Raw genomic sequence first — 27,806 nt, 5'->3', positions numbered from 1 at the left:
CTCATCAACCATGTGCGGTGTTACTGCTTTTCTCAGTTGCACACAAAGCTATGTATTGTGTGCTGTTCTGCACCACAGTGAATGACACAGGGAAGATGCATGGTCCTTCAACTCAGTGTATCTTTGTCTCAGGAAAGCTCAAAGAATCTGTTGTCTCCACAAGAAAAATAATATATGAAGTACTCAGCATATGCTGGAAATCTTGTCTTTGTCTGCTCCTAATGCCAGCATGGTGTTGCAGGTCTCCTCTGTCCTCCGGGGCTTCTTGGACTTGATGCTGGTGCGGGAACCCTCGCAGCGAGCCACGGCGCAGGAACTGTTGAGACACCCATTCCTTAAGCTGGCCGGGGCCCCTTCGTGCATCGTGCCCCTCATGAGGCAGCACCGGCACCGCTGAATGCAGCAGCTTCTCAGGAGGAGGTCGGTGCAGGGGCCAGGTAACGGCTAGGCAGGAATCCCTGCGGTTGTGTGGGAACCACGGGAAGGGGTGAGCGAAACCTTGCATAAGAAAACCCGCCCCATGGAAATAACGTGGTGTATAAAAGCCAAAGGGGTGCTCTGTGGGGTTGCAAAGAACCAGGGGGGTGATCCTGGCCACATACTGTGGCTGCGCCACGTTCTCATCTTGGCCATCCAGGCAGAAGGAGCCAGATGCAAACAAGGGGGGAAAGAAAATGAATAGAGGATAGCACAACCAGAGCAAACACCAGGATTTCCAAGTAATGGCTACGGCACTTCAGAAAAACACTTTTCTGACGCAGAAAAAAAAGCACTTTTTTAATCTCAGTCATAGCAACGTAATGTATTTTGAAATGAATTTGTAATTTTCTGTACAGTACTTTTGATAATTTGCAGTACTTTGTCATGTAACCATTGTGCTAGTTGAAGTAAGATGTGTAACTTAGCAAGAACTTGAGAAGATAAAAATGTTTCCTACTTTTTTTTTAAACCCTTTTGAATATGGAAAAAAAGCCCTTTAGGAAGTTAGAGAATTTGGCAGATCTTCCCTTGGGGTGCGGAGTGCGCTTTGTCCCGCTGCCACAGCGGCCTGAAGATCCACGGGTGCCAACAGGGAGAACACCCACTGGTCAGGGCAGTTGCTTTGAGCACTTGCCCTCTGGGGGCTGCTGGCAATCCAAGCTTCTGCCACCTGCCAGAAGGCACCGGGGCCCTCAGTTGCCCCTTTCTCCAGCGATGGGAACTAACACAGATGTACCTTTGCTCAAGGGTCATCCATCCAGCAACCTGTCGGTCCCTTCACGTCCCGCTGCTGCAAAGTCAGGTTAGTTTTGTTACTGCAGAAACACCCATTCTTTATGTCATGCTGTGGAAGTTGACGGAGGCGTTCTCCAGATTTGGAAGAGACCATTGTGATACGTTACCATATAGAAGTCGTGCTGCTGTCTAGACCTTCTTGAATGTTGATACAACAGTTGACTACTATGGAACATTTTTGTGTTACTTGTTGGATGAACTTGCATGTTAACTGTAGGCCTATAGCTTTGCCTTTACGATTTTTAGAAGTGCTTCATAATTAATTATTTCAATGATAAATTAAATTTTATTTATTAATGATTAGGTTTTAATTATATATAGTACAAAAGCCATGTTTTTCCAGTTACTTTTTTCTTACTGACCTCATTTTAATGATATGAAAAGCCAATTTTACAACAGGATTAGCTTATTTCTTATCACAAAACATCATAGCGCATATATTGTTATTTATTGGAGCAAATTGCAACCAAACACGTAAGCCTGGCAGGAGCTGTTTCCTTAAGATCTTCCTCCCAGTCAAAAGATTTACCAGTAGGACAGAACTTAAAAGTTAAGCGACAGTTGAAGGGGAGTAGCAATTAAAAGAAGCAAACAAACAGAGGAGGGGAGAGAAATAGGAACTTGAACATCAAGTAGATGTTCTGCAGTGTACACGTCTCACCCCCCTCTGCCTCCTCTTCTTAACCCTGCTTGCACGTTTCAAGGAAGTGCGTTTAGCTGAGCCCCTTCTCTGCCCTGCCACAAACACGCTCTGCTGGTCCAGACCTGCAGGAACCCAGCTGAGAGAACAGGGCACTTATGGAGTTTTTAAAGTGTTTGTATTTTGTAGTCTTGACAACTCAGGAAAATAAAGGCTGCACCGGTCGAGGCAGTGGCGTACAGGTGAAACTGTTATAGTAGACAAAGTCAAACTTTTTTAAACCATCTTTGAATAAAAAATGGGGTTGGTGGGTTTTCCTCTTTAATACTGAGCATTAGACTGTTCAAGTGGAGAATTTTCTGCTACTTTCTTATCATTAGATACTTCAGGCAGCGTTCGTTGAGTTCACTGAAAGTTTTGTCTGTTTCCAAGGTTGGGTTTTTTTTTGTGACCACCAGCTACTGGTGAGACGATGCACATGTGAGTTCAATAAATTAATACTTAATTTTATTCTCAGTGTGGTTGTTTCCCATGTCTTGTGTGTATTTTCTAAGTTGTGCACAATGTCACAGACTGCTTTGCCGAGCCTGTAACCAGAAAAAGGTTCCTTGTACGTATGAGCAAATATATTTAATGTAACCTGAAGGACTGCACGTTGGAAGATGTGTAATGCTCAGGTAACGCTCCCAGCTTCATCTTTAAATTGCCTTAAGGAGGAGAGCACAAAGGCTTAGGCTGTGCAGAAAAATGATGGCAAGAAATAATGACACAAATACAGCTCCTCACTCTTCGCAGGACTCCTTGACTTAGGATACAGATTGCTTCTTCCCTCAGAGCCCCTCCTGTCCCTGAGGAGGCCATGCTGACCAGGCCAAGAAAACCCTCTATTCCCCACAGCCGCTTCCCTTTTACTTTCTCCTTGCACAAAACAAACCTTCCCTGTGGTAGAAGTCACCGTTGTGTCCCTACCAGCTGAAGCAAGTGAAGGTTGGTATTACAGCATGTGCTTTTGGTTCCCAACATCAGGAAACATTTCAAAATGTTCCCACCATCATCCTCTGAGATATTTCACCCGCTGTCCCTAAGATAAAGCTGGAGCCAGTCAAAAGCAGCACATAACCAGCTCCACTTACCTCGTGCTTCTGTTGTCACTCATAAATGAGGCGTTCTCCTCTGCTCACCTGTTCTAAAGCAACTCACCAATACATACACAGGAGAAAAGGCCAGGACATTTATTGGCAACCTGACTCCCTTCCTCAGAAATACATCCAAAAAATCATGATTTAAGTTCTATGTGTAAGTACTTTGCAAGTCATTAACAGCTGTTTCAGTAAGTACTTAATTATGACAGGTCCTTATAGAGCTTAGTAGGTTGATGAGCTCCTCATGTTTATCCACGTTCTACCATGTGTTCGCAAACACCCACAAAGCAGTGTCTGGTTTGCAGCTAACTTGTGATGAGCCGTCTATGACTAAAAGCTAAACAGCAATTGAAATGTAAACAACGTAAATAGAAATGAGATCACAGCAGAAGTGCTGCCGTCCTCAGGTTATTGCAGACAGCAAAAATGTGCGTTCGGAAAAGCATTAATTGATGGAAAATTCAATAACTCAGCAAAAAATACGGTTTGAAGCGAAAGGCGCAAAGGGCTCGCTTTCAAGATGAAGTACGGGTGGGGTTTGCAAATCTTGAGCCTCCTCTGTCAGACCTCAGTTCTGACACGTTGCCATCACACACTGAACAGCCAGCAGCTCCTGCGCTGCCCACACACCCGCTCTGTGCATCACCAGCTGAGCAGCTACACTGCAGACTGGCACTGCTCTCACACTGCAGCGTAGCCGTGCTTTAACTTCACTGTTGCCACAGGGCTGAAAAACCAAACCCCCTAAGCATACTTTGGCTGTAAATGCATCTAAACCCAAGTAACAGTTTCAACACTGAAATAACTACTTTCCTTGGCTTATTCTATTTCAAGTTGAAGTGAGAGTTCCTGATTCAGATCAAGTCACTTGAAGAAGAACAAGGTGTTATTTCCATACTCTCAACTAAGATGAGGCCTGAGGAGCCAGGAGAAGACAAAGGTTTCAGTGGGAACCAAGTGGTACCAAATGAAACATCAAGCAACCACAGAACATCACCACCAATCCATCTGTACCCAAACACTGCTAGAACTGCAAGCGGCATGGAATAGCATCCCATCTGACTGCCCATTGCCACAGCTGCCCCCTCAGATAACACAGAGCTGGGAAAAAGCATTGCAGCATTTCCAAATAACAACGGGAATCAAGTACGATATATGTACATGTTTTAATTCATTTAAAAATGGCCTACATTTAAGGTTAGATCCCGAGGGTTTCCTTACATGTTTTCTGTTACGTTAGATTATACCTGAATAATCTGCATAGTAACGTGAATATTTCTGTTCTCTTCTTTGTTTTTGTCTCACTGTGAAGGTATCAGTTGCAGGTAGCAATGTAACATCTCAACAACAATCACAATACGTGCAGGATGTCCAGCCAGAAGCATTTCTCAGTTGACTTGCAGTAGCATGGCACTTTATAGTTTGTGTATCGATACTTGTGTTTTTTTTGTTAAGTTTAATTCAGATGTGGCTCAGGAAGCAAAAACAAACTTTCTTCACCTTAAGCACGGGGTCAGACCCTCAGCTGGCTGCAGTCTGCCTTGCTGCAGTACTCCACTTTACAGCAGCTTGAGGACCCAGCCTGAATTTCTCCTTGTGCTTTCACTTAACGCGAGTGCAAATGCCAGCAGTGAGGTTTGAGCCCCTTCCTTAGATGACCTTAATGGAGTCCATGCAATGGCCCCATCCCCCAGCCCTGCTCTCTGGAAATACACAAACAGGCAGACCGCATGCCAGGAGCGGCACGATGGGAGGTTAAGGATCCCTTGAGGAAAAAAGGAAAAGAAAAAAGGAAGAAACAGAACCATTTTGTGCCCAGTAATAGGCTCTGACATGTGAAGTATTTGTGTTCGGTCCAGCTGATGAAGAAGGTATTCATAGCACCTACTGCCACAGACAGACTCCTAAAACCAGTCATTCTTGGTTGTCTTACGGAGACAGCTGTCTGTGCACTCACTGTATCAAGGCCTAACCCTGTGTGTCTCCACAGAACGCTGCAGCTGGGTGTTGTGAATACCATCTCTTCCCCCCCACATAACCTTTCCCATACAGAAAATTGATTTTGCTTTTTCTACCTGATGAATATTGGAGCTGCGGGGTCCTGTCGCCTATCCCATGTGTTTGTACTGAGATCTGTCACGAGGAATCTGCACTTGGTTGGCTGTGAGCTTATGGTGGATGTGGTAAACACAAAGGGTTATCACGATAACCAACCCCAGTATCAGGCCCAAAATCAGAGGCAGGGTTTCTTCCAGCTGCTCCCTCTGGTCCACCGGGCACTTGTGTTCTGCAGGGGGGGAAATGAAAAAGAGATAAAGAGAGAAATGAGTGAGACATCACAAATGTTAACTCCTGCTGCCGGACTAAACCAGTCTCCCTGGAGAAGCTGTCCTGTACCAGTCAGCTGCACAACGGGATCCCTGCACAGCAAAAATAGCTGCACCAACACAGAGAGATGGCAGCAGTCATCAGAGCCCTGGGGAGAAAAATCAATTGCTGTGGAGGAAACTGAAATCACAGACACAGCACAGGTCTGAAGGAAGAGGAAATGTAGTTTACCATGGCAGCTGACACAGTGGAATAAAGCACTTTCAGACCCATGTGCTCCTCTTCAAAGCTGTGCCACCCCAATACAGCACAAGTGCTGGAAGCAGGGCAGCAAAAGATCGAGCTTCTTCCTGACCCTGGGTGAAGACTTGCTCTATTTAGAGACTATAAAGGTGATAATCACAAGACCTTGACATCAGCACGTCTTGAACCTGCGTCAGACTGACCCCACTTACCACCTAAAAAGGCTTTTCCCCTCTGCCTGTGGGCTGACAGAGACCCACCAGCCCCTTCCCCCTCCCTGCGAGCTGCCTGAGGGCAGCATGCCAGTGCTGGCAGGGCACCATGTTTGTGGGCAAGCAGCATCACAGCAGCCCATCTTGTTTGTCAAATACAGAATAGGACTAACAGAAGCACCACAGGCCTCCCTTTGGATTTCCAACCCCCAGCCTGTAAATCCTCACCCTTGCTCAGTAAACCCCTAGAAAACAATCACTGTTGTGATGGCAAAACATCTTTCTGTTTAGTTTGCAATATACAGTCACCAGAAGCGGAAAACACGGTGCCCTTTTAGTTCAGTTCAGCTCCCTTACACTGCCACAGCCGTTTACAGGCACTAGAGAGGTTCACAGTTCGCTTTCTCCACCAAAATCTCACGTGTCCATGCTGGCACTCAGGCAGAGCTGGCGGTGCCAAGGTGGGGCTGCCATACCACAACAAGAATGCCAGCTCTGACAAATAAAACCTCAGTACAGCAGGGACAGATCTGTATCTCCAGTGCTGCCTGCACCTCCAGAGCCACACTGCCTCCCAAAGCAGAGCCCACCTCCCAGCAACGTGTTTAGGAACATCACAAGCAGCGAATGAAGCAAAACAAAAAAAGCAAAAGTGAGATGCAGTCTGACAAGGAAGTATTCCTTCAGTTCCAGTTGCTCACTGTTCCAACAGAGCAGTGATTAATCACCGGCACTGTTACAGGCGGTTCAGCAGTTGCTGCAATGCAGGGGTTTTGTTTGTAGTAAAAAAGAAAGGGGAACAAAACAAAACAAAACCAATAAAGAACTCAAATCAGGTTCCCCAGAGCTCAATGGAATTCCCCCCCTCCCAGATCAAGATGCTGAGGCCTGACCAGGCTCACAGCATTGAGCAGAGCCACAGCAGCTGCCTGGTGACAACTGCAGGAACAGCCACGGTCAGATCCGACCCTGATGGTGTGTAGGCACAAAGCAGAGGCTGGAAAAGCACAGTTTATAATCCTACAGAACACTACAATGAATCTGCTGTAATCCCAGCTGAGGACATTCACCTGTGCTCAAACATGGCAGGTTTGCCCACACACATTTCCTTAAACAGGAGCAGCACTGGATTTTCAGAAGAATGGGGTCAATGTGAGGGTCTGTGGTCAGTGTGAGAGCCTGAGCTGAAAGCTTCGGGAATAACCCAACTCTCAAGTACCTGCTTGAGGCATCTGAATTCCCATCTCCTGCCAAAGCAAATCAGGTACAGAGCACAACATCTGTCGGAAGATGTGGCCAAAACCCGCACCCATAGGAAGCCACGGCTGCATTTAAATCTCTAAGTCACAACTCACAAAGGTGTCAGTTCTTGCAAGCAGCCACAGCAGATAGCTCTTCCTCATGACACTTTTATAAAGAGGATTAGATGGGAAAATATATATATATATATACATATAAAGAAGAAACACACCAACAGGAAAAATACCCAAAGCAAAGCCAGTGCTCCCCAACAGCACAGCCCATGGCACACTGCCCCTCAGCCAGGCACTGCAGCACTCCCAGGGCACAAAACACTCTGCGCCCAGGCATTGCAGGTAGCTGCGCACCTCCCCTCACCCAGAGGCATCCATTCTGTCCCACTGGAGCTGCTGACTGACACCTCTGCTCTCAGAGCACAGTGCTGGGCTGTGGGGAGGTGCCCATAAGCACTAAGCACTGCACCATCTGCTCAGCATTACAGCTCGCAAGGTGCTGCAGGTTCAGAAGATGAATTCTGCACTTCAACACCACATGAACATTGCATTTACATTATGGTACAATCTTTTCACATCTGTAACTCTATCCTTCAACATCAATACTGCACTTTCATACCTAGAAGTTAAGGCAAGGCAGACACTGAGGCCTGCAAACCTGCAAGGATGCAGCAGCAGGTGCTATTCCTGTCAGAAAAGAAGATGGAAAGAGGGGAGAGGCAGAGAGCACAAGAATGTCAGGCAGCCCCACACTCAAGACATCTGACCTGAGCAACCCCAGTGCAGGCAGAAGTGCTGCTCAGTGCACAGCAAATCAAACATCATCACTTTGGGAACAGACATCTGTACATTAAATCGATCGCTTCTGCAGGAAAACAGCCCCTTTCCATTTCACTTTCTCTGAGATTTTGCTTCAGGTCACTCAGATCTCAGCACTTGCCCAACCTGCTGAGGTTTACACTCAGTTCAGCAGAGCGCAAAGGTTCCCAGGGAATTTTCACTATGCAGGATGTTGGGGCGATGCCAGGAGCTGGGCCATCCCCCAGGGCCACCCCTGTGCCACCTCACATCCCCACACAGAGCTGCAGGAGGATGACAAAGGATGCGCCCAGGTGTGCTCCATTCCTTTGTGCTGAGCTTCCTCAGGCAGCACGAGGCACCGCAGCTCACGTACCACCACGGTTTCTATGGTGAGTGCTCGTCCAATTTCAGCAGTAGGCTACAAAAATCACTCACCAGGCCCATTTTCTGTCTCCTTCGGCAGAACAAACAGCAGCAAGGAAAAATATATATATATATATATAATAATAAAAAAAACACATCAGATAGCATTTTTCCGCAGTCACGACTGTGAGCCTGAGACCTGGTGCAAGGGCTGATAAATGGACAGAAGAACAGCCCGGCAGCACTGGGCACAACAGGATGGATTTTTGAGATGGGTTTGTATAAGTGATATGTTTAGAAAAAGCAGGCAGTGTGCTTTGTAGCTGCAGTCAATACGCCCCGCAAAGAGGGACTGCCCTGAGAACACAGCTTCCATCTGGGACTGCTCAGGATGGGGAAGCCCTGGGGCTGTCTGCCTTTGGATGTTGGTGTGTCGGCAGTTTGGAGGATGTTCATGAAAATGCAAAGAGTTTGTGCGGCTCCTTTTCCCCTTCGGATGCTCCCCTCTCACCCTCTCGCTTTAGCTCTCACTCTGCTGATTTTAAAGCTGAAAAAAAATACACCCATGTTCTGTTAAAAAGAATCCCAACCTCGGAATGAAAAAATCAGCTGCTTTCATAGAACGGCTCAGGTTAGAAGAGACATTCGTTAAAGACCTCTTAGAGGTAAAGAAGTACCTGTATGTCCGTGTGCTGGTTGGAAGCAAGGTCTTTAAAAATAATTCCAGCACTTAACTTCAAGCATTCAAAAAATGGAAGCAATCTGATCGCTGCAAGTTCCTTAATCTCCCCCAGGTAGGACAGTGGGAGGATGAATGATGAGCCCATTCCCCAGCACTGCGTTGCGGTGTAAGGCGATCCTCCCGCTCTAGCAGGTCTCGTTCTCTGGTAGAAAATATTTTAGAATGTTCTGTAGCTTGTTCATAATTAATAGGAATTTTACCTAATGGGAAATTAATGAACCAAACAGGAGAAGGCTAATTACTGTAATTTCAGATTGGCAGTGATTCTCAGACCCCACAAAGGATCACGTCCTGCCATGCATGTGGTGAGCGCAAAGCAGACTGCAGGGCTGTGCCGCAGCCGGGGCTGGAGCTCTGCTGTTAGATAACCACCATCCAGCATTTCTGACCATCCTCTCCAGGAGCTCCGGTGGAATTACATCAAAAGAGGTAATTCAATATAAAGAGCAACAACAACAAACCAGAAAGCTTGACCAGGGCAGAAATGGTGCTCGGAAGGAGGAATTCCCTACACGCATTTTAAAATGGCAACACCAGCTGAAGTCACCCCATGTCCAGAATAAAATGAGCAAAGAAAGCCCTACAGTAATAATAACAATATTGACATCTTTACACACTGATACCAAAAGAGCCCATCACAAGAGGGGGAGGTATCCCCTTTGGCAACAAATACAGAGCCTGGCTGTCATAACTGCGAGCTATTGTGCTCCAAGCACATTATTGCACTGCCACTGCAGCCCAGCTTCAGCCCCAACCTGTGTATTTTAACCACCCTCTCCTCTTACACACAGGGTCTGTCCAGACAACCCCCAACTGCAGGGAGCCGGGATCCCCAGGAACAGGGAAAGGATGAAGGCATACAACAAAAGTGATAGCAAACTATAGAATTCTACCTTTTTCTCCCTACAGCCTATGCAAAATACAATGCTACTTCTATAGGAAAATGTGTATATATGTATTTGTTTCACAGATAAAACCTATTCCCTCCAAAACTGGCCTTACGATGAGTAATGCAGCCATGTGGAGCACTGCCAGAACCAGAGCATACAATGGCAAGCATTTACTACAGCAGTGAAAGGAACGTGAGTCACAAGGTGCTCAGCACATGCTCTACAGTATTTCCCACATGCAAAATAATAAAGGCCTATGACTTCAATGCTGGGCTTGAAAATAACACCATCTTCTAAGCCTGCTGTTAAAAGATTGGGCTATTACAAATTTTTCTGGCATCTCATTAAAATAATGGTGTTAAATATTTTGCTAAAGCAATTCTATAAAAAAGGGGCCTGGTGTTAAAGCACTAATACTTAGAGGAACATCCATTTCAACAACAATTTCCCTCATCCAACCTGAGTGAAACCACAGGTGAAAGCTGTGATGGGGAAAGAGCTCCACCCCTCCTTCAGGATTAACGTATCATCTTAATCCCTGCAGGCAAATCTCAAGGTGGGCAGGCAGCCCATTGCATCAGGAAAGACCAAAGCTTTACGGCTTTCTCCTGCTGCTGAGCCACTGCATCCATCCAGCTCCTTGCCACCCTCACCTGCTCCCCACACACGTCCAAGCACCAACCCTCCCCTAGATCCCACAAGCCATTAGCACAGGGACACCACAAAGGGACACATTGAACTTCAGCCCACCTAGCAGCAAATACTGAAGCAGAAACTTCTTGCCTAAACAAAGAACACCAGCATCTGGAGGTCTCTTGCCAAAGTCCCTTTTACACTTCTGTCATCCTTGAAATGCTCATAACAAACATTTCCCAATTACCTCAACGTGCTCAGGACCCTAGAGTGTCCAGAAGGCAGCTCTGGTGATGCTGAGGAGACCCTTCTACCCCACGGGGACCCAGCTAGACAGGGCCTTAAAAAGCTAATGCTCACACAATGACAGCCTGTGCTGTGACCAAATCGCTGGGCTGAGGTTTTTGAGAGACCACAGAGGCACAGAACAGGATGGAGGGACTTAAGGACCACTGAGAACCCACCACGGGGAATAGATAGTGTTGTGATAAAGGTGGGACCCAGATTCCTCAAGGAAATAAAGACATCCTCAAAGGCCATGGCAGAGCCATAGAGATGCAGGACATGTCTTCACCCCATGCCTTACCTTCACTGAAGACAAAGTCTGCGGTGATGTCAAAGGGCTGGATGCGGACTTCAGACAGCAGGAGCTGCACAGACTTCTGGTGATCGCTGGAGATGAGGGAGATGGTCTGCTGCGCCTGGCACTCGTAGGACTTCCCGGCTGGGGTGACCAAGGCAGAGAGCCGATGGGAGCTGGCCGTGTGCTTCCCAGCTGCCAAGGAGCAGAAGGAGACAAGGTCAAGCCCTGCCTCTGGGGGAACCAATGTGACTTCATTACAACAAAGCTAATACACTGAGCACTGGGTATGCCGCATGGTGGCTGAACGCTTCAGTGCTCTCAAAGCAGCATTTTCTCCTAGGACAGCACCATGCAGTCTGCATGGCACCCCCACGCAGCTGGGACAATACCCGCACTGCAGCCGCCTGCTCACCACTGCTTCCAGCCACACTCCTCCCACAGGACTTGAAGTCCATAAAGCCAGAGGTAGGTTTGGTATTGACATCCATGCAGGTAACAACCTCAGGCTGTATTTGTACTCCCAGTGTTTGAGAAAGAGCAACTCCAGCAGCTGCAATTCAACCCTGAATTCATGTGGAGTCAGCAATGCAGTTTGAGGGTCATACTGCAGAGCCACATGGGAAGGATGTTATGGCCTAAGAACAAAGGTGGTTAGTTCACCCAAGTATAGATTACAAGAAAATAGTTCCTCATGATATCTAGCATGCTTCACGAAGGAAAGCAGAAGGCAGATCAGCAAGGTGGAACAAGGGAAGCCTCCCACCTCCCATCGGTCTGCAGCCCTTTGTTCCCCTCCAGCATCACAGAAAGGCAGTGAATGTTCTGCATCCGCAGAGGGTACTGAAGGGTGTTGAGTCACTGCCACCACCACATTTTGGGGACACAAGCAGTAGGGGGGGAAAAAACAACCAACCAAACAGGGAAATACAGCTCTACAACCAGCAAGTCCACACCATCAACTCATCACACACCGTGTGCTGGAATTTGAAAACCTCGCTGAAGGAAAAAAAAAGCCAAGGACAATATTTTAATTTCCAGTGCAAGATGACTCATTTCTGAACAGAAATAAGATAAAACCCAAACGAAAGCCGAAAGAAAGGAAACCCAGTGAGGGATGACTCGAGCGCTCTCGGGTGCGGATGCGCTAAGAACATTGATGTCCGTTTCATCACTATCACAGGGAACCCGCTGCCTTCCCACCCACTCAACAACCATCAGGACGGAGTTAAAAAAAAGCAGCCTCACAAGCTGCTGCGAGGGCCAAGTGCCGCAGGACCGAGGCAGAGCCGGAGCCGCTGTCCCCACGCTCCCGGACGCCACGGGAGGGCTGAGGGCAGCGTAGACAACGGGCAGAGCTACAGCTCGGCTCCCTCCCGCCGCAACCGCGAGCGATTAAAAACGCACATGCAGAATAAAAAGGAGAGCAATGAACAGAGGGTTTGGAAGCGGCACCCGGTCGCGAGTTGTCGGGCGGGCGCGTCCCCTCCCGGCCCCACGCTGCCGGCCCCCCGACGCGCTTAGCAGCGCCGTTCCCCGGGCGCTTACGGCTGACGGCGTCCTTGAAGTAGGTGCGCTCGGAGGTGTCGTAGGCGAACTGGATCCGGCTGAGCCTCCAGAAAGCCTCCGGCCCGCGGGACGTGTTGTGCCCCTCCTGCGGGGACAGGACTGCTCAGGGCCCCGCAGCTCGGCGGCGCACCTCCCGCAGCCGAGCCGGCGGGGACAGCCCCGTACCTTCAGGAAGAAGAGTTTGAGGGTGTACGCCCGCTCCAGCCAGGAGATCTCCAGCTCCGACTCGTTGGTGCCGCACTTGCCCTTCATTTCGGCACCTCGCGACAGCGGAATGTCGGCTTGCTCCGTGATCAGCTGCCAACGGGGAGCGGGGCTCAGATGGGTGACCCCGATGCCGCCCCCAGACCCGCCACCCACCCCAGCCGCCTCCCCCCAGCCCCACTCACATCCACGTAGTTGCTGGCCCACACGTCGTAAGGGACGATGAACTTGGCGGCGAATTCCGCCATGAGGCACGTCGTCCTGTTCTCCCGCACCACAAAAATATCCTTCTCGGGGTTAGGGGAAAGCCCGGAGAGGTTTTCAACTTCTTGCTCGGCAGCCAGACGAGCCGCGGCGTCTGCGGACACACAGGAGCTGAGCGGCGGCCCCCGGCCCTTCGCCCCTCCGGCAGCCCGCACCAAACCCGCGGCACCCAGCTGCCTGTCGCGACGGAGCGGGCGCTAGAGATGGGGCGGCCGGTGGCGGAGAAACGTGACTGGGGCTAAGTAGCTCCGGGACAGTTTCACCGCCGGCCGCACCGCGACACGGCTCCGGGTCGCGACGGAGGGGCGAGGGGGATATCGCGACCCGCGGTACTCACGCAAGAGGAAGAGCAGCCCCGGGAGGCGCCCCGCGGCCATCCTCCCTGTTCGGCTCGGCGTGCCCACGGCGGCGGCTGCTCCGAGCGAATCCGCTCCGGAGAAGAGGAAGGGAAGAAAAAATAGAACAAACACACAAAAAAGGGAAAAACAATTTGTAAAAAGCTCCAGCCCCTCCTATCCGAGGAGCCGCACAGGCTGCTAAAGCGCTCCGCTGCGGAGTGCCGGGGAGGAGGGATGGGGAAGAGTGTGTGGGTGTACGAGGAGGAGGAGGACGGGAGGAGGGGAGATGCCGGCGGTGATGGAGGTGCTAACGCTGAGCGACGGGGCGGTGCGGGGCGGGGAGCGGAGCCGGGCTTCCCCCGGGCGCGCTCGGCGGAGGGGCTCGCGGGGATCCCCGCGGGGATGCCGGCAGAGAGCGGGGAAGTCGGGCAGGCGGCCGGGGGCTCCCCGATGCGCGGCCGGAGCCGCTGCTCCGGGATGCGCGCAGCTAAACCGTTCTCCGCGGGTGGAGGAGGTGTTCTGTAGTCCGGGCTGCTCACGGACCGGCAATAATTTCGTCGAAGGCGAGCCGCAGTTTAGCGTGCTAATTTAGAACGAAACGGGCAGCTATTTTTGTGCGGCGACGTCAGGAGCGAAGCCGGCACCCTTTTGTACAGGCACACCTGAGATGTCAGGCTAGCACTCCCCGGCAGCACCCACAACGCCGGGGAGGCGTGTTGGGGCCAGAGGCACAGGGGCATCTCGGGCACTCTTGGACACTGAGCAGAGTCCGACCCCTGGAGCGGTGGGGACGCCTATTCCCAACAACAGTTCCCTCATCTACTCCAGCCCTCCCGCTTGCCGGCCCGGAGCTCCTGGCACAACTGCCCGCCTCCATTCGCCTTCCCCGTGCCACTAAACGACGTGGAAGTTTTCTGCCTCGCATCGGGAGTGCTATGGCCCTTCAGCGTGATACCATCATCGACCACAAAGGTATGAAGAGAAGGGTGCACCCCAATACTTACGAGCCAGAGGAGCCTTACCATCAGTTAATAAGGAGCTGGAATTTATAAGGATTTTTTCCCCCCATAAGAATCAAAGGGATAGCAGCAATTTGGAGTGTGTGGCCTTATATGGGTTCACTCACAGTTTGTTTTTCTAGTTCAGAAAAAGAAGCCTGGAGGAAGTAGTCTCAAGTTGTGCACAGGGAGGTGTCCCAAGGTGAGTTCTGGCTGCAGGCCCTGGGAAGCTGCCCTTTCTCTACCCGGGGGCAACTATAAAGAGGGATCTTGAGAGGGGTATTTCTGCTGAGAAGTAGCTCTTCAAAATAAAAGGTTGCTGAAAGAACGCATCGATTGTTTGTAACTATTTCATTGAATTCCTTTCCTGCGTGCTACGTTTTAAATATTACATTCTGCTAGTTTCTCTGTGTTTTGTTTAGTGACAAAGAGCCATTCCTACCCCTCCTAACAGAGTCAGAACAGTTGTAAGAAGCTATTTAGAGAAACAAAAACTCTTACCTTCTCTGAGAGATCCTCTGAGCACATCAGGCTGTATTTCTCTTAGGAGTTTAATGTGATACTTTTTCAGATCTTTCACTGACAACTACAGCATGTAACTAGCCTCCATTCCATCCCCCAACCTCCTACTTAATTTTAAACGTTCCTGAGGTAGCTTTTAAACCTCCAAATGATTGCATGATGCTGAGCAGCTGTCCCTCAACCCAGGAGGGTACCCAGGGAACCACTGAATGAGAGCAGCTGTGCCAGGAGCAGGGCAAGCCTGACCCACAGCCCTGAGCCCAGAACAAAAACTTCCACAGCTTTGGCAGCACCCCCACTTTAAACGTGCAGAGCAGAATTCATGTGGCCTTCCATAGCAATAAAAAAGAGCCAAGCAGCCCTGGGATGTGCTGGCTACTGTCAGCCAGTTCCACAGGCAGCCTGCAAGGAAATCAGCCTACGAGGAGTATTTTGTTGCTCTGAGAGTGCACTTTGATTGCACTCAAGTGGGATGGGTGGAGGGTTGTTAACCCACCTGTGTCATTTGAACACAGGTGAGTTAATGACTAGCTCCCAGATTAATGGGAGTGAAAAAACCCTGTGCAGCCGGGGCAGTGTGACCCTTCTTACCACAGCTGAACCAAATTTATCTGAAGAGATCAAGCCAGGGAGAGTCTACCATTTCTTCAGATGTAATTTTAGTGAAGCGGGATCCATTACTGCAGCGGAGAGTGATATTTTAAATTGCTTTAACTCAGTATCAGTGTTCAAATTGATTAGCCTATTTCATCTCAATAGAAATTCTCACCTCATTACATTAGCAGCCAAACTTCAAATAATTTCTGAATCAAATACTACTTAAGCAGTATTTCAAAATACGTAGCTGATGGAATTCATCACTTAATTTCAAATTACTGTCTGCATTTTATGCTAAATTGTCAGTGGATGAAATAAGCAACGGCTCTGGGAGCTGAGCCTGGATCAGTAGCTAGTCCAGCTCTGCAGCTTCACAGCAACACATTTTCTCTCAGACTCAATCAATGCCTCACTCTTGGCTGAACAGCAAGCACAGACTCAAAAGGAGGCTGTGGACAGGCTTTTCTTCTTCTTCTCCTCCCAAAACAGGTAGTTCCAGGATGTATGTGATACTTGCCAGAGAATTAAGACAATTTGATTTCCCTCAGTGGGAAAGAGGACTGACTCCAGGTCCTCCATTTCCAGTTATTTCTTTAACAAAGTGAAGAGGTAAGCAGTTGGGCTGGTAACTGAGCCTAGGAACACCAGTAATATTCAGTGCTTTACCATTTGGTTCTCTCTGTACCTGGTTTGTCGTTTCATTCTCCTAATGGGCTAGAAACCACAGTGCTAGGCACCAATATTAAATTCTAGCTCATAGCACTGCCTCCACCAGCTGTATTCTAGAAGATGTTTTTAATCAAAAAATAATAAAAATCACTGCCTTTTTTGAGATGCCAGAACCTGTCCAGCATGCTCTGAAAATGCTCCCACCTCCCTCCAGCACTTGGAAAGAGGACCAGCCACGCTCAGAGACAGCAGGCATAGCTGCTCCCGGTGCAGTTGTTCTGTGCGTGCACACACAGCTTGTCTTTAAAACATTATGGATCGTAAAGAGCTGGAGGTGCATCCGTCGGTTGTGGGCATCAAAGTGGGAATTTTGAATGGGCATCATTGCTTTGTTTACATTCTACCTTAAACACCTCGATACTTTACTGACCTCTCCCTCAGCTGTATTCCTGGGGTAGTGCTGCTACACTGTACACAAGCTGCTCTGTGGTGCTGCGAAGACCAACGCTGCACAGCTCTTCTATCACTTAAAAGAAAAAAAAGACTCATTTCAATAAATGAGCTATGATATAAATATATTTACACTATGCACATTACAGGAAATACATCGCATTAAAAAGTCATAGGGAATAATAACACCATCCCTGCAATCCACTATTGGTCACAACTACAGGTTTTGTATTTTAAGATTTTATTAGAGAAGTTGAAAGTTTCATCTCAGGACTGACAATAACATAATTATCTCTTTTCATTTATTTTGTTTATAGGAATATGTAGAATTCATTTGTACAGGCATATACAACAAAGTAAGTGGTGCTTAGTACATTGAAATCAGGAATCTGATTCGTTCTAAACTACCGTTTTTCCATGCAGTCATCTTCCAATTGGCAGCATGGACAAGTTCCAAGCGGAATGCTTACATGCATTGTTTTGCAATAACTACAGCAAGCTTTGGAAACATGCAAATTAACACATTAGCAAATTGTTTTTGTATTTAATGGACATAAAAAGATTATTCCTGATATGAAATTCTGAAAATCTGCATAAATACTTTTGTGTAAAATTAAATTAGTTATGTACTTTTCTTTTACTAGAAGTATCAAGAATGCCCATGTAATTAATATACACACATACATAGAGAGACCTTTTTATGCTAAAAGTCTTTGTAATTAATCGAAGAAGATTCTGTGCCATACATTTATTCAGTATTTACCAGCTAGTAGAATGACTGTGGTCATAGAGTAGGCGTTACAGTCTTATTAGCGTTTGTATCACATGCAAACGTACTCTTAGCATTTCTGTTTACTAGTTTTATCACGTGGCAACATGTATGTGGTTGTTTTTCTCCTACGATGTCACGATTCTGAGGTGTATAAATACTTTTTACATTTTCACAGTTACAAACTTTTTGCAAAAGCCATTAAAACAATCTTTAAGTTACAATGAACTGTAATATCTTGGATCTGCAGCAACAGGATCAAAACGCAACTTCTGTACAAGCAACATACGATGTAAACTTTTCTTAAAGTGCCTAAAAACAATCCCTTAGAGCACTGAGCAATTTTGGCACAAATACACTGTATTTCCCTCATGCTAACCATTGCAGTAGCTTACACAGGATATATCTTCTTTCAGACACGGCAGGGTTGATATGGCACTTGTGAATGACGTTACAGGACAGCAGAAATATCCTGTGAAGTTACTGTTACAGTTGGTGAATTGGATGGATGGCTTAGTACATACTGTACTCCAAAGATACACAATTCTCAATTGCTTACTGTCGTCTGCCTGAAAAATACTTCGAAATATAATGAAGGACTGCCCAGACTCTATTCATTAGAGTGCTTGGGACCAATGTTATTACAGTGACCTAGAAAAAGATCCAGCTTGGTGACGTCTGACAAGTCACTTGTTGGGATGTGGCAGCATGGGATTTCCACACGATACAGCACACATGGGAACACAAATGGTAAATAACAACTTGACTATAATTTGGTTGCCATTTGATACGATGTTCAAAATATCTATTGTGTTTCAAGACTCCAACAGTGTAATTCTGACGCAGACAATTTGCCTGCTGAAATACCCAAAGGAATATAGGACGGGGTTTACAAATTCTTCATCTTCTGACTAGTGTTTTTCTGAACAAAGGAAACCCTAATCATGGAAATCCAACAAAGGAAATTCAGTGCCCAGTGTTGAAACAGAACAATGCAAACTTAAAACTCTGTGGTCCGTAGCTACACTTTCTATATTAAAAATAAAATAAAATAAAATAAAATAAAAATAAAATAAAATAAAATAAAATAAAAGCTGACTTTTCTACCTCAGCAATAACATTCTGCATTTTGCTCTCATTTTAAGGATGCTACGTTCTCCAACTTCAATTTGCATGTTGAGGCTTTAGACCACTGTTGCTGGCCTGCGATCCATCTCTGCTTCCAGCTTCACCATCTGCTGCATCTCCTTTGCCTGCATTCCAAAATAACCGCAGGAATCATTGCATTAGTCCTTGTGTTCAGATTGAAGCCTGGTTGCATTTTTTTGTTGTTTTGCTTTTTACTGATTGCATCTATGTGAAATACAGGCTAAACACAGTAAATACATGGGTAATAGCGTTATGTGTCTCCCCCCTCCCACCAAGTCATTACATTTTCAAAATCAGATGCCTACTAATTAATGGAAAATATTCTTGATTTTACTCCAAAAGGCATGAGTTGATTTTCTGAAGGAATATGCAGTAAAAGCAACAATTATGGGGGGGGGGGGGGGGGGGAAAGGGGAGTAAGAACTAGGCACATGCTGATTTAACTGTTTCTCCTGATAGGAAACATACTTGGGAATGTCTGCACAAACACTGCTGTGTGAGTACTGCAATGTGCTTACTTCCTGAAGTATCCACACTTAATCCATGATTTGAGACCAAATTATTTCCATAAAGACAACAAATGATCGAAACAAGTCAGTGTAACATCCTCTTTGCAGTATGCAAAATAATGCTTTTTTGCTTTTTTTTTTTTTTTTTTTTTTTTTTCTTTTTAAATAATTTTTATCTGGCCTTGAGGGCTTACTTGTCTTACATTATTACAGACAAGGACTTTTTCAACTCAAGATTAGACTACTGCCACATGCCCTCCGTGGGATTACAGACACTGAATCCACCTGAAGTTGCACCCAGTTGCACTGTGAGGAATCCAGTAATGAATCCAGCAACAAACTCTGCATGCCTCAGGCTTTGCAAGCAGAGTTAAAGCACTGTGTACAAATGGTATCTGGTCTGGAGAGCCTCTGCTTAAATGAAGCTTGTAAAATTTTCTCTCTCTCATACACACAGTCCTGCAGCTCCTTGTAGACTGCAAATAGTGCTCTGGTGTGAAACTCCGTGGTTTGAAAAATCCAGGGAGCCCCAATCTCTTCACTTTTAGTGACAGCTCTCAATTTGGGAACATATTTAAATCCATAACTGAAAGGACTCTGAATAATTTGACCCAGAGTGCAAGTTATCTTCACAACTAAGTTTCTGAGGGTTAGGACAGGTTTAGGAAGAGGAAAACCAAACAAATCTTTTCTTCGGTGTAACTGCTTTGTACCTCTTAGGCAGGTTACTGGATTGGATTTAAGTCAAATGTCGCAAAAAAACTTGTAAATGTTGCTTTGACAGGGAAATTTGATATACAAGTTCCTGCTCAAGTAGTCACCTATTCTGGATGAATAAAGACATTTGCATATGTGAAAATGAGCAGATGTAGATCTAAAGTAATGAGATGCATAGCCATTCATCTGGCAAGGTAAATGTGCGTTTGTGCAGATGTGCCTTCTTGAACAATCTAGTCTTGTACTTTCATAATCATCACCATCATCTTGGGGAAAAAAAAGTAATTATGATAATAGCAAAGAAACTGTCATAAATATGATTAAAAATTAATCAATGCTCTCCATTTAAATGAGTTAAAAGCTTGAAAGTAATGAAGAAATAATTTTAACATGGAGATGTGAAAACATAATAAATAAACCAATACGTACAACCTCTTCTGAAATGTCGGCCTGTGTATGAAGTGCAGTTCCAGCTAAAACAAAACCCGTGTTTTTTTCTTAGTGACTCACACGTTTTACGTTTTAGGCTTGTGACTTAACTGCCAGCACATTGTGTCCTATAAATACTCTGCGTGCCACTGTACGGTGTATAGAATTATTTTAGGGATAACTTGGTTTCAAAGAACACATTAGCATAGGATCACGATGCCCATTTTTGCTAGTTTGAGGCCAGTTCTGACGGTGCCTTCTGAGGCACACACATAACACAATACAGTGAGTTTTTGGGAGGCAGTGTTAAAGCTCTGTGAATACATGAGGTTAACTGAAAGGTTCTTGCTCTCTAGTGAGATCTGAGACAGGCTAAGAATCACATTTACTAAAATGAAAATATATTCTCCTAGCCTGATGAATGCTTTTTTCTTCATTAGATGTCTGAAAGTAAATGTTGCAAAAGTGGGTGCTGTCACACTCAGAGACAAAATATACGACTGTGTTATCAACTGAAAAAATTAATTCAGGTCAGTCAGGCAATACTGTAAAGCTGGATGTTCAAGATTAATGCAACTATCTCCCTTGGTATGACAAGGGTTAATTGAGATTTCTTGTGAGCAGTGATTATTTAGAACGCTACAGCAGCATAACCACACAGAATAATTCTTGTGCTTCGTGATGCACTGGATTTTAAAGTGAATTTTGAAGTGCTAGAAGTCTCTTCTTCAGACACCAAAAAGCTATTTCTAGTGATCTGTTCTAAACTTTGCTATCTTTAGTGTGCAATTTCTTATTTTATTAATATACTAATATGTGAGTATTGTCTATCAATATTAGCAGTTAATCAAATGTATGTTAACGTTACAATAATTTAACTTAGATCAATAGACACTTTTGCATACAATTTATAAAATCTGAACATATCTTCCAGTAACAATAGTAATGCACAATACAAGTTAAGCTCTAAATATTTCTTGTCTACATTGCTCTTTGTATGCATCTGAATTGGAGGGGCTAACGCACAAAATACTGGTAATATTGTTTCAGGTTCAAATACCTGTGTGCAAACAAGACTAACACTGTGTTCACTATGTCAATGGTACTTCCCAGTGGTTGCATTTACAAGGAAGGCTCCAATGATAATGATTAAATTTAGAAGGAAAGCATACTGAAATAATAGTTTGCTTATTATACATCCATCCTACCTTGTGTTTGAGACACTGCATGACAGGATTTCAAAAGCTGTTTGTACAAAAATAATAATGTCAAAATCGAGTAATACAACAAGAAGCAAATTAAATGAATGAAAACTGAAGTGAGACTAAAAAATTAATGCAAGAAAAACATACATAAAACAAAAATTTTAATCCGTAACAGTTTGTATTGAAGGCTGTTTCCACCCATCATTCTACTTACCCACATTGTATATTTGTATGAAAAATTTCTTCACTTGTTTGATCAGGAAAAAAAAACAACAACCCAACACTTTGAAATATGCATTAAGTAAATTCCACCTTTACCTCTATCCAACTAGCTTTCCCACATAAATACATACAGCAACAAAGCAAGACCTTGCTGGGGTTTGCATTGATGCCCTGTAGGGGCTGAAAGGAAGCAGACAGAAGAGCAGGTATGGAGGTACATGCTCTGATGGATTAAATCAGAGTAGATTAAAAAGTGGCTAAGGAACCCTCCCCATGGTGGATGCCCCCACAAAAGTGATAACCAGAACGTGAACAATTTTTCCTCCATTTAATCACTGGTGATGTATGAGGACCTCATCTGCACTAAAATGGAATACAAGTAGGATCATGTAGGCTGTTACTGTCTGCACAGCAGCGGAGGCTGTAACCCTGGGCAAGGAAAAAATCTAAAAGCTGACAGAGGTGACTCCTTTAATAATTCAGCTATTTCCCAGCAGCCTATCTTCCTTATATATAATGTTTCCATTGCACTGTGGCTAAAAGCACAGCTGTAATCATTCCCTCTTGTCCTTATGTGTTCAGACACTGGACCTAAAGCCCTCTGAAGCCAACAGTGAAAGACACTACTGATAACATCTATCTTTGTATCAAGCCCATCACTTTTTGTCAACTAGCACAGTTCACAGGGAGTTGTCTGTGATGCTCTCTACAGTAATGCCACAGATCCACTGAAATCCAATTGCCGTCCAAGCGTCTCCTTATCCCACTTGTGTGCAGCTCAGGAGCAGACTGACGGACAGATCCAACAGAAACCTTCTTAGGGAACAGACTAAAAAGCTTTTCTTGTCCAGAAGGGAGATGGAACAAGCTTACTTGCTGCTACTTGTGACCTTACTTGCTGTCACCACCCCACAAGTTAACCTGGTTGCAGCTTATAGGGCTGTAAGACTCTCCTGTGATAGCAGAAATATTTGATTTGCTCTCTTCCCTCTCCCTCTGCAAGATTACTTTAATTCATAGTACAGTGTCTGCTGGAGAGTTCAAGTTCTAAAAAATTAAATAACAAAGAATTAAGTGCCTAACCTTTGAAAGTAAAGGGTATTAAACACACCCTTTCTCTCTCATCTCACTGAACTGCTGGATATATTCCCCTTCCAGATTACACTCGTGTAACTGCATTACTGCAAGTCTGTGTGATTATCACAGCTCTGCTGGCTCAACCTTTCAGCAAGGGAGCTGCTCAGAACAGTGTTGCTCCTACCAGAAATTAGACTAGAATTTTCCTTTCCTTGCCAAGTAGCTTTTTTTCAATTTTTGCCTTAAAAAAAAAAAAAAAATAAAATAAAAAAAAGCTTATAAACAAGCAGAAAATAATAAGGTATTTTAATTAGGATGGGGTGCACTAGTACAGATAAGACTCCCCATGCTACTACACTTCTCTACAGTTCAGTCCAAACTCAAATGTCTCTTGTAATTCAGAGATGCTCTGAGCACGTGTTACATCTGATTTCCAAGCAGCACTAGAAATGTAAGTTCAAAAATGACAGAAGCTTGAGGTGCTTTGGGGGGAGTCATTAAAATATGTGTGGTGGACTTCTTATTAATGATACAGCCAATGAGCACCAACATGGCTGAGCAGCTGAGACTCTGGCTTTCACATGCTTATCTGGAACAAACTGGGTTCTGCATTATCATTTAAGTCACTTCACCTTTTTAACTCCCCAAATAGGTGAGTGATCACGACAAGGTCATCTTCCTCAGTTTGGTATTGACTTACACTTAGTATTTCATTCAGCCTTATTCTGGTCACCATTTTTACTACCAGCTTTTGTTTTAAGCATTTTAAATAAAATACCTGCTCATTCTGCTTTTCCAAGACTTCTAAATGCTCAAGCTGAACTTTTTTCAACTGATCCATTTCCTTTGACTGTTTCATTGCAAGCTACAAACATGAGAAAATATTGGGAGAAAAATATAATGTGTTATTAATACAGGGAAAAAAAAGCATAACTGAACTTATACATATATAGTCTTGCCTCCTTTGGATGGTACCAAACAATCATAGGAGGCCCTTATATAACACAGTCTTAAGAAGAGCAATTAATATAAAAATACACATGTTTATACATCTTTTACATGACATACATTATGTTGAAGTGGCAGAGACAACAATGAACATTAACTTTATGGATTTACAAGTTTCCTCCCTTACAGAAGTTATATCTTTATACTACAAGTACTTAGAACAAAGTAAGGACAAATGTTTGTTTGTTAACTAGGGCTGTATTCTCAGCACAGAAGTGAAAATGAACATCCAGAAATTGTGTCCATTGACTTTGTCAAGGTTATAGTTACCCTTTTTCTCTCTTCCAGGAATTTTTTTGTGTTGCTGCTGTTCAATTCTCTGACTCGCCTGAAAAGATACAAACGTTGTCCATGAAGACTTACTGGGAAAAGAAGAAACTCAAAGGCATCAACAGAGAGAATCATAAGGTATATTTTAGTTTCAGATTACTTGGGGTTAGTGGTAAGTCAAACACTGTCCTGGTTTTTACAACTGACCATTTCCAATTATCTTAACAGTGTGACTGAAGACTTGAAAAAAGAGATGAAGATTGCTGTGAATTAAATTAGACTTTTTTCCTTGCTGAAGAATAGTGGATGGAAATTAAAAAACTGTTAATTCATTTGCGTGTCTTTTATTGCACACTCTACACATCAAAATAAATTTAGAGCAGAGTGCTATAACTCTAACAGTGGTGGTATGTAAAGATAGTTTAGCGGTGCTTCAAGGTTCTTAAATATATTACTTATACAAAAAATATAAATATACAATTACTATTTACGTAAGAGACTACGATGTCTCTTCTTAGGATTTCTGTTACAAAATGTATCAGAAATAGTTCAAAGAACCAAATCAGACTAACTGCAAACCTAAAAATCAGAACTGCATTCAAATATGAGAACAGATTTGTCTAGGAGTCTTTACTGGAGGTCTTACATAAATTAAGCATACAGTTACCAAGGCTTCTGACAATTCATCTGCCTGATAAACCAGGAGTTTGTAACACTTAAAGGGCTTAATTTAGCAGAAATAAGTTCAAGTCTTTTGGCCAACACAGTCCAGTAACAAAGAGGGAATGAAAATAGGAAAGAATGAGTCAGATAGCAAGCCTAAGTGAAGATGAAACCTTGACATCTTATGACATCATAATGTAGCTTCTGCTTCTATCTACTTACTTGGAAACTGAAGTACCTACAGAGCAAATCAACACTCCAAAAAGTCTTAGTAGCTTGTAATGGCAAGTCTTTTTCTAGTCTCTCAAGTCAGTTAAGACCATGTTCCCCAAATGTGCTGTGAATAACTCACTTTTACAAATGCAAAAGTGCTGTTGGTTTGCTGAGCCTGGATGCTAATTGCATTCCCAGTACTAGCACATAATAAGAAAGAGAACGTTTCAGTTCAAGAGTGGAGCATAAACACATGCTGTTGTACAGTACATCTCCAGCTTTTTCACCCCTACTGTTCATCAACCTCTCTATTTATCATCATCACTTTTAGCTCCCTTTCACTCCTGCTTTGTGTTCAACTCCTCTTCCATTTGTCAGTACAAAAGGGAGAAAACCTTTCATTGGTACCACCTCCTGTGTTTTAAGTGATACTGCCAACCCAATTATTCTAAGTCCACCTAGCACCAAACCTCATACTCCCTTTTCAGAATAGTCCTAATTTCATTAAAAAAGCAACAGCAAAGAAGTACGTTACACTTATAAGCACAGTCATTACAATCTTTAGACCTACACCAGTCACTCACCGCTGATAGGTATAAAGTTAAGAACCTCTTTATTTCTCCAACCAGGACAAAACAATTATTAAAATAATAGACATGAGAAAAGTAACATCTTTCTTAAAATAGTCATCTAAGATACATACGTAGTACAACTATCACACATTTCCCTACATAAAAGCGTGATTTTAACAGAATTCATCTGTGAGTTCACCTTACAGCTTTGGGCAGTGTTCTTCCCTTTTCAAGAAAGAAGCTCTGATACTGACCTCTCTCTTTCTGCTTTGTTTTTGATAGATTTATCTTGGCTTATGGCTTTGCTGTTCTCCATAGATATTTTAGCCTGGTTCGCACGCATCTCCTTGCTTTCCCTGGGCAAAAGCAAAGAAAACCATTAATATCCAAATTACAATCACTGATGAAATTGGTTTCCTGTCATTACTCCACATTGTAGTTTATTTTGTAATTGAAGCATTAGGGATAAGGAAAGGCCAGGCTATATCAAAATTGCCTTCCTTTGCATAGACTTCATACAATTTGAGCAGGCATTCAGAAATCTCCATTTGTCCCAGAGAATATAGTTGGAAAGATGAGCTCCAAGCATTCACACTTCAAATGTAGAAGTAGACAATATTCCTTTCTTTTTAGCACACAGGAGATGCCTGGGTAAGAGCTACTATCAGCTATTTAGAAAATGAAATCTGTTTAGTACCTATTTTGCACTCTGAATACAACTGCAACAGTAGTAGTACTTGCTGGTTGTGGTACGAGCTGACAGCCTTCTCGTCAAGACTTCTGCTTTGGGACTGAGAAGAGTCCTATGTTTAGACTGAGGTCAGATCTGTGTTTGGCCTCTCCTGATGACCCAGTGAACCTTGAAGCCTGTTCTGTAAAACTAGGTTGTGTCAGTAGAGTAAGTAAAGTCACCATTCTTTGCTGGAAGTAACAGCACAGATGATGACTTTCAGAAACAGCTTACAAACTGTGAATGATTGGAATTCAGTTCCTCTGCAGGCTGGGAAAAGCAGACAAGCTAAAGAAAGGCCTTCCCTGAAGGCTAGCTCTTGCTTTCTGCCTGCTCAATATTCTGGCTCTGGTAGCTCTTCATATTAAGTGCTTATTTAAACAGGAATAATATACGGAAATTAGACAGTGGATAACTGGCAATAATAACTGTGAAGTCCCCAGTAGTGCAAAAGCATCTAAAAGTCACAGGCTGCAAGCCAAGGCAGTGCCTCAGTCTCTCTTCCTGAATGTGATCTTAGAGTGCTGAACAACAAATGTGTCTATAACCCAGAATATTAAGTATTTAATATGCACAGGAAGGGTGTGGCAAAGAACAAAATGCTTAATTTAATAAAATGTTGTCACTGAATTTTTTATGCTTCCCTTAATCACTATTAGACATGCATGAGGGAATTTTGTTCCACGGCTTTTATTTTCCACATTTTGAATCTTTTATTAAAGAAAAGCAGCACTCTCTTTTTACCCAAAAAGTCATGAGCTGAGACACTTCCTGAACCCAGATTTTAAAACAGTAGCATCACAGTAAAAACAAGATACAGCTCTAAAAAATGTTCACTTGGCAGCACATTTCATTCTAACAATCCTTTCTCCAAGTAAAAGTTTTATTTTCTATACTGAGTTTGAAGTAATTTTCAATAAACTACCTTAAGAGCAATTCTGAAGTTATTTATTTTTATTTCTGTGCACAGGGGTATGAAAAATGTTCAGCGTGGGTGTTGAAACTGATTTTAGCCCATCTGCATCAGATATAATTTCAGATTGAAAAAAATTAGGACGATTAAAGAGCTATCGTGCAAGACTGATGATTTCAAAATAAGGCTTCAGCCACAGATACGGCTGGAAGAGCCAACACCTCTCTATGTGTTACTACTCTGTTCTGGAAGCTGTGATTTAGCTCTCAGTTGCACTGCTAACAAGTCCTCATGGTGTTTTTGGTTTGCGCTGCTTGCAAGAAGCAAAAAAAATATTTCTAATAGAAGACACGAAAAATCTTATCTTCCTCTTAAAATCACCAAGGAGCACCCATGGAAACCACTCTTTGTTTCTAAAACAGCATTTCCTAAAGATGAGCCCAAAGTTTCTTGCATCAGTTTGCTGCCAAACTGCCTGATGCTGAGCTTCACACAAAGTCCCAAGTTCAAGCCGTGCTGCCCTGGCTGGCAGTACTATGTCACGGCAGAGAACTCCCTCCTGCTCAGAGGTGACAGGGATACCCCAGTCAAAGTTACTTGCAAAATGTAGATAAGCCAGGATGCTAAATAAAGAAAGGATTCTGAAA

General features: G+C 44.3%; 3 protein-coding genes and 1 long non-coding RNA gene across 23 annotated transcripts in view; 2 read left to right on the top strand and 2 right to left on the bottom strand.

Moving 5' to 3' along the window:
- Nucleotides 1–2,425, top strand: part of PAK5 (p21 (RAC1) activated kinase 5) — a 216,290-nt gene extending 213,865 nt beyond the window's left edge. For 8 of the 10 annotated variants that reach the window (XM_072332099.1, XM_072332097.1, XM_072332093.1 and 5 more), the window contains one exon: nt 242–2,425. In XM_072332099.1, the coding sequence (XP_072188200.1) occupies nt 242–397 (156 nt within the window). In that variant the 3' untranslated portion in view covers nt 398–2,425. The remainder of the gene's footprint in view (nt 1–241) is intronic. The other 2 variants (XM_072332102.1, XM_072332103.1) reach the window with 1 other exon arrangement.
- A 458-nt stretch (nt 2,426–2,883) lies between these two features.
- On the bottom strand, nt 2,884–13,809 carry LAMP5 (lysosomal associated membrane protein family member 5). Its single transcript, XM_072332106.1, has 6 exons — nt 13,477–13,809; nt 13,061–13,233; nt 12,837–12,968; nt 12,651–12,756; nt 11,109–11,297; nt 2,884–5,344 (listed from the first exon to the last, which is right to left on the bottom strand). The coding sequence occupies exons 1-6, from the start codon at nt 13,514–13,516 to the stop codon at nt 5,166–5,168; spliced, it is 819 nt and encodes a 272-aa protein (XP_072188207.1). The 5' UTR covers nt 13,517–13,809; the 3' UTR covers nt 2,884–5,165.
- A 468-nt stretch (nt 13,810–14,277) lies between these two features.
- Nucleotides 14,278–25,771, top strand: LOC140249874 (uncharacterized). Its single transcript, XR_011903091.1, has 3 exons — nt 14,278–14,449; nt 24,087–24,206; nt 24,297–25,771. It is a non-coding gene; the product is annotated as an uncharacterized lncRNA (long non-coding RNA).
- Nucleotides 16,828–27,806, bottom strand: part of PLCB4 (phospholipase C beta 4) — a 206,327-nt gene continuing 195,348 nt past the window's right edge. For 9 of the 11 annotated variants that reach the window (XM_072332089.1, XM_072332084.1, XM_072332081.1 and 6 more), the window contains 5 exons: nt 25,771–25,872; nt 24,069–24,126; nt 23,569–23,655; nt 21,495–21,531; nt 16,828–18,735 (listed from right to left, as the gene is read on the bottom strand). In XM_072332089.1, the coding sequence (XP_072188190.1) occupies nt 18,647–18,735; nt 21,495–21,531; nt 23,569–23,655; nt 24,069–24,126; nt 25,771–25,872 (373 nt within the window). In that variant the 3' untranslated portion in view covers nt 16,828–18,646. The remainder of the gene's footprint in view (nt 18,736–21,494; nt 21,532–23,568; nt 23,656–24,068; nt 24,127–25,770; nt 25,873–27,806) is intronic. The other 2 variants (XM_072332091.1, XM_072332090.1) reach the window with 1 other exon arrangement.

This window comes from Excalfactoria chinensis, chromosome 3 (genome assembly GCF_039878825.1).
Source record: "Excalfactoria chinensis isolate bCotChi1 chromosome 3, bCotChi1.hap2, whole genome shotgun sequence".
Taxonomy (NCBI): Eukaryota; Metazoa; Chordata; class Aves; order Galliformes; family Phasianidae; genus Excalfactoria; species Excalfactoria chinensis.
The sequence above is the reverse complement of the archived record's forward strand: the minus strand, read 5'-3'. Positions and strand labels throughout refer to the sequence as shown.

Coding starts and splice junctions, on each gene's coding strand:
- LAMP5 (XM_072332106.1), bottom strand. CDS start 13,516: ATGGCCGCGGGGCGCCTCCCGGGGCTGCTCTTCCTCTTGC. Junction 12,969..13,060: donor GGGCCAGCAACTACGTGGAT/GTGAGTGGGGCT, acceptor CCCCGTTGGCAG/CTGATCACGGAGCAAGCCGA. Junction 5,345..11,108: donor AGACTTTGTCTTCAGTGAAG/GTAAGGCATGGG, acceptor CCCCCCCTGCAG/AACACAAGTGCCCGGTGGAC.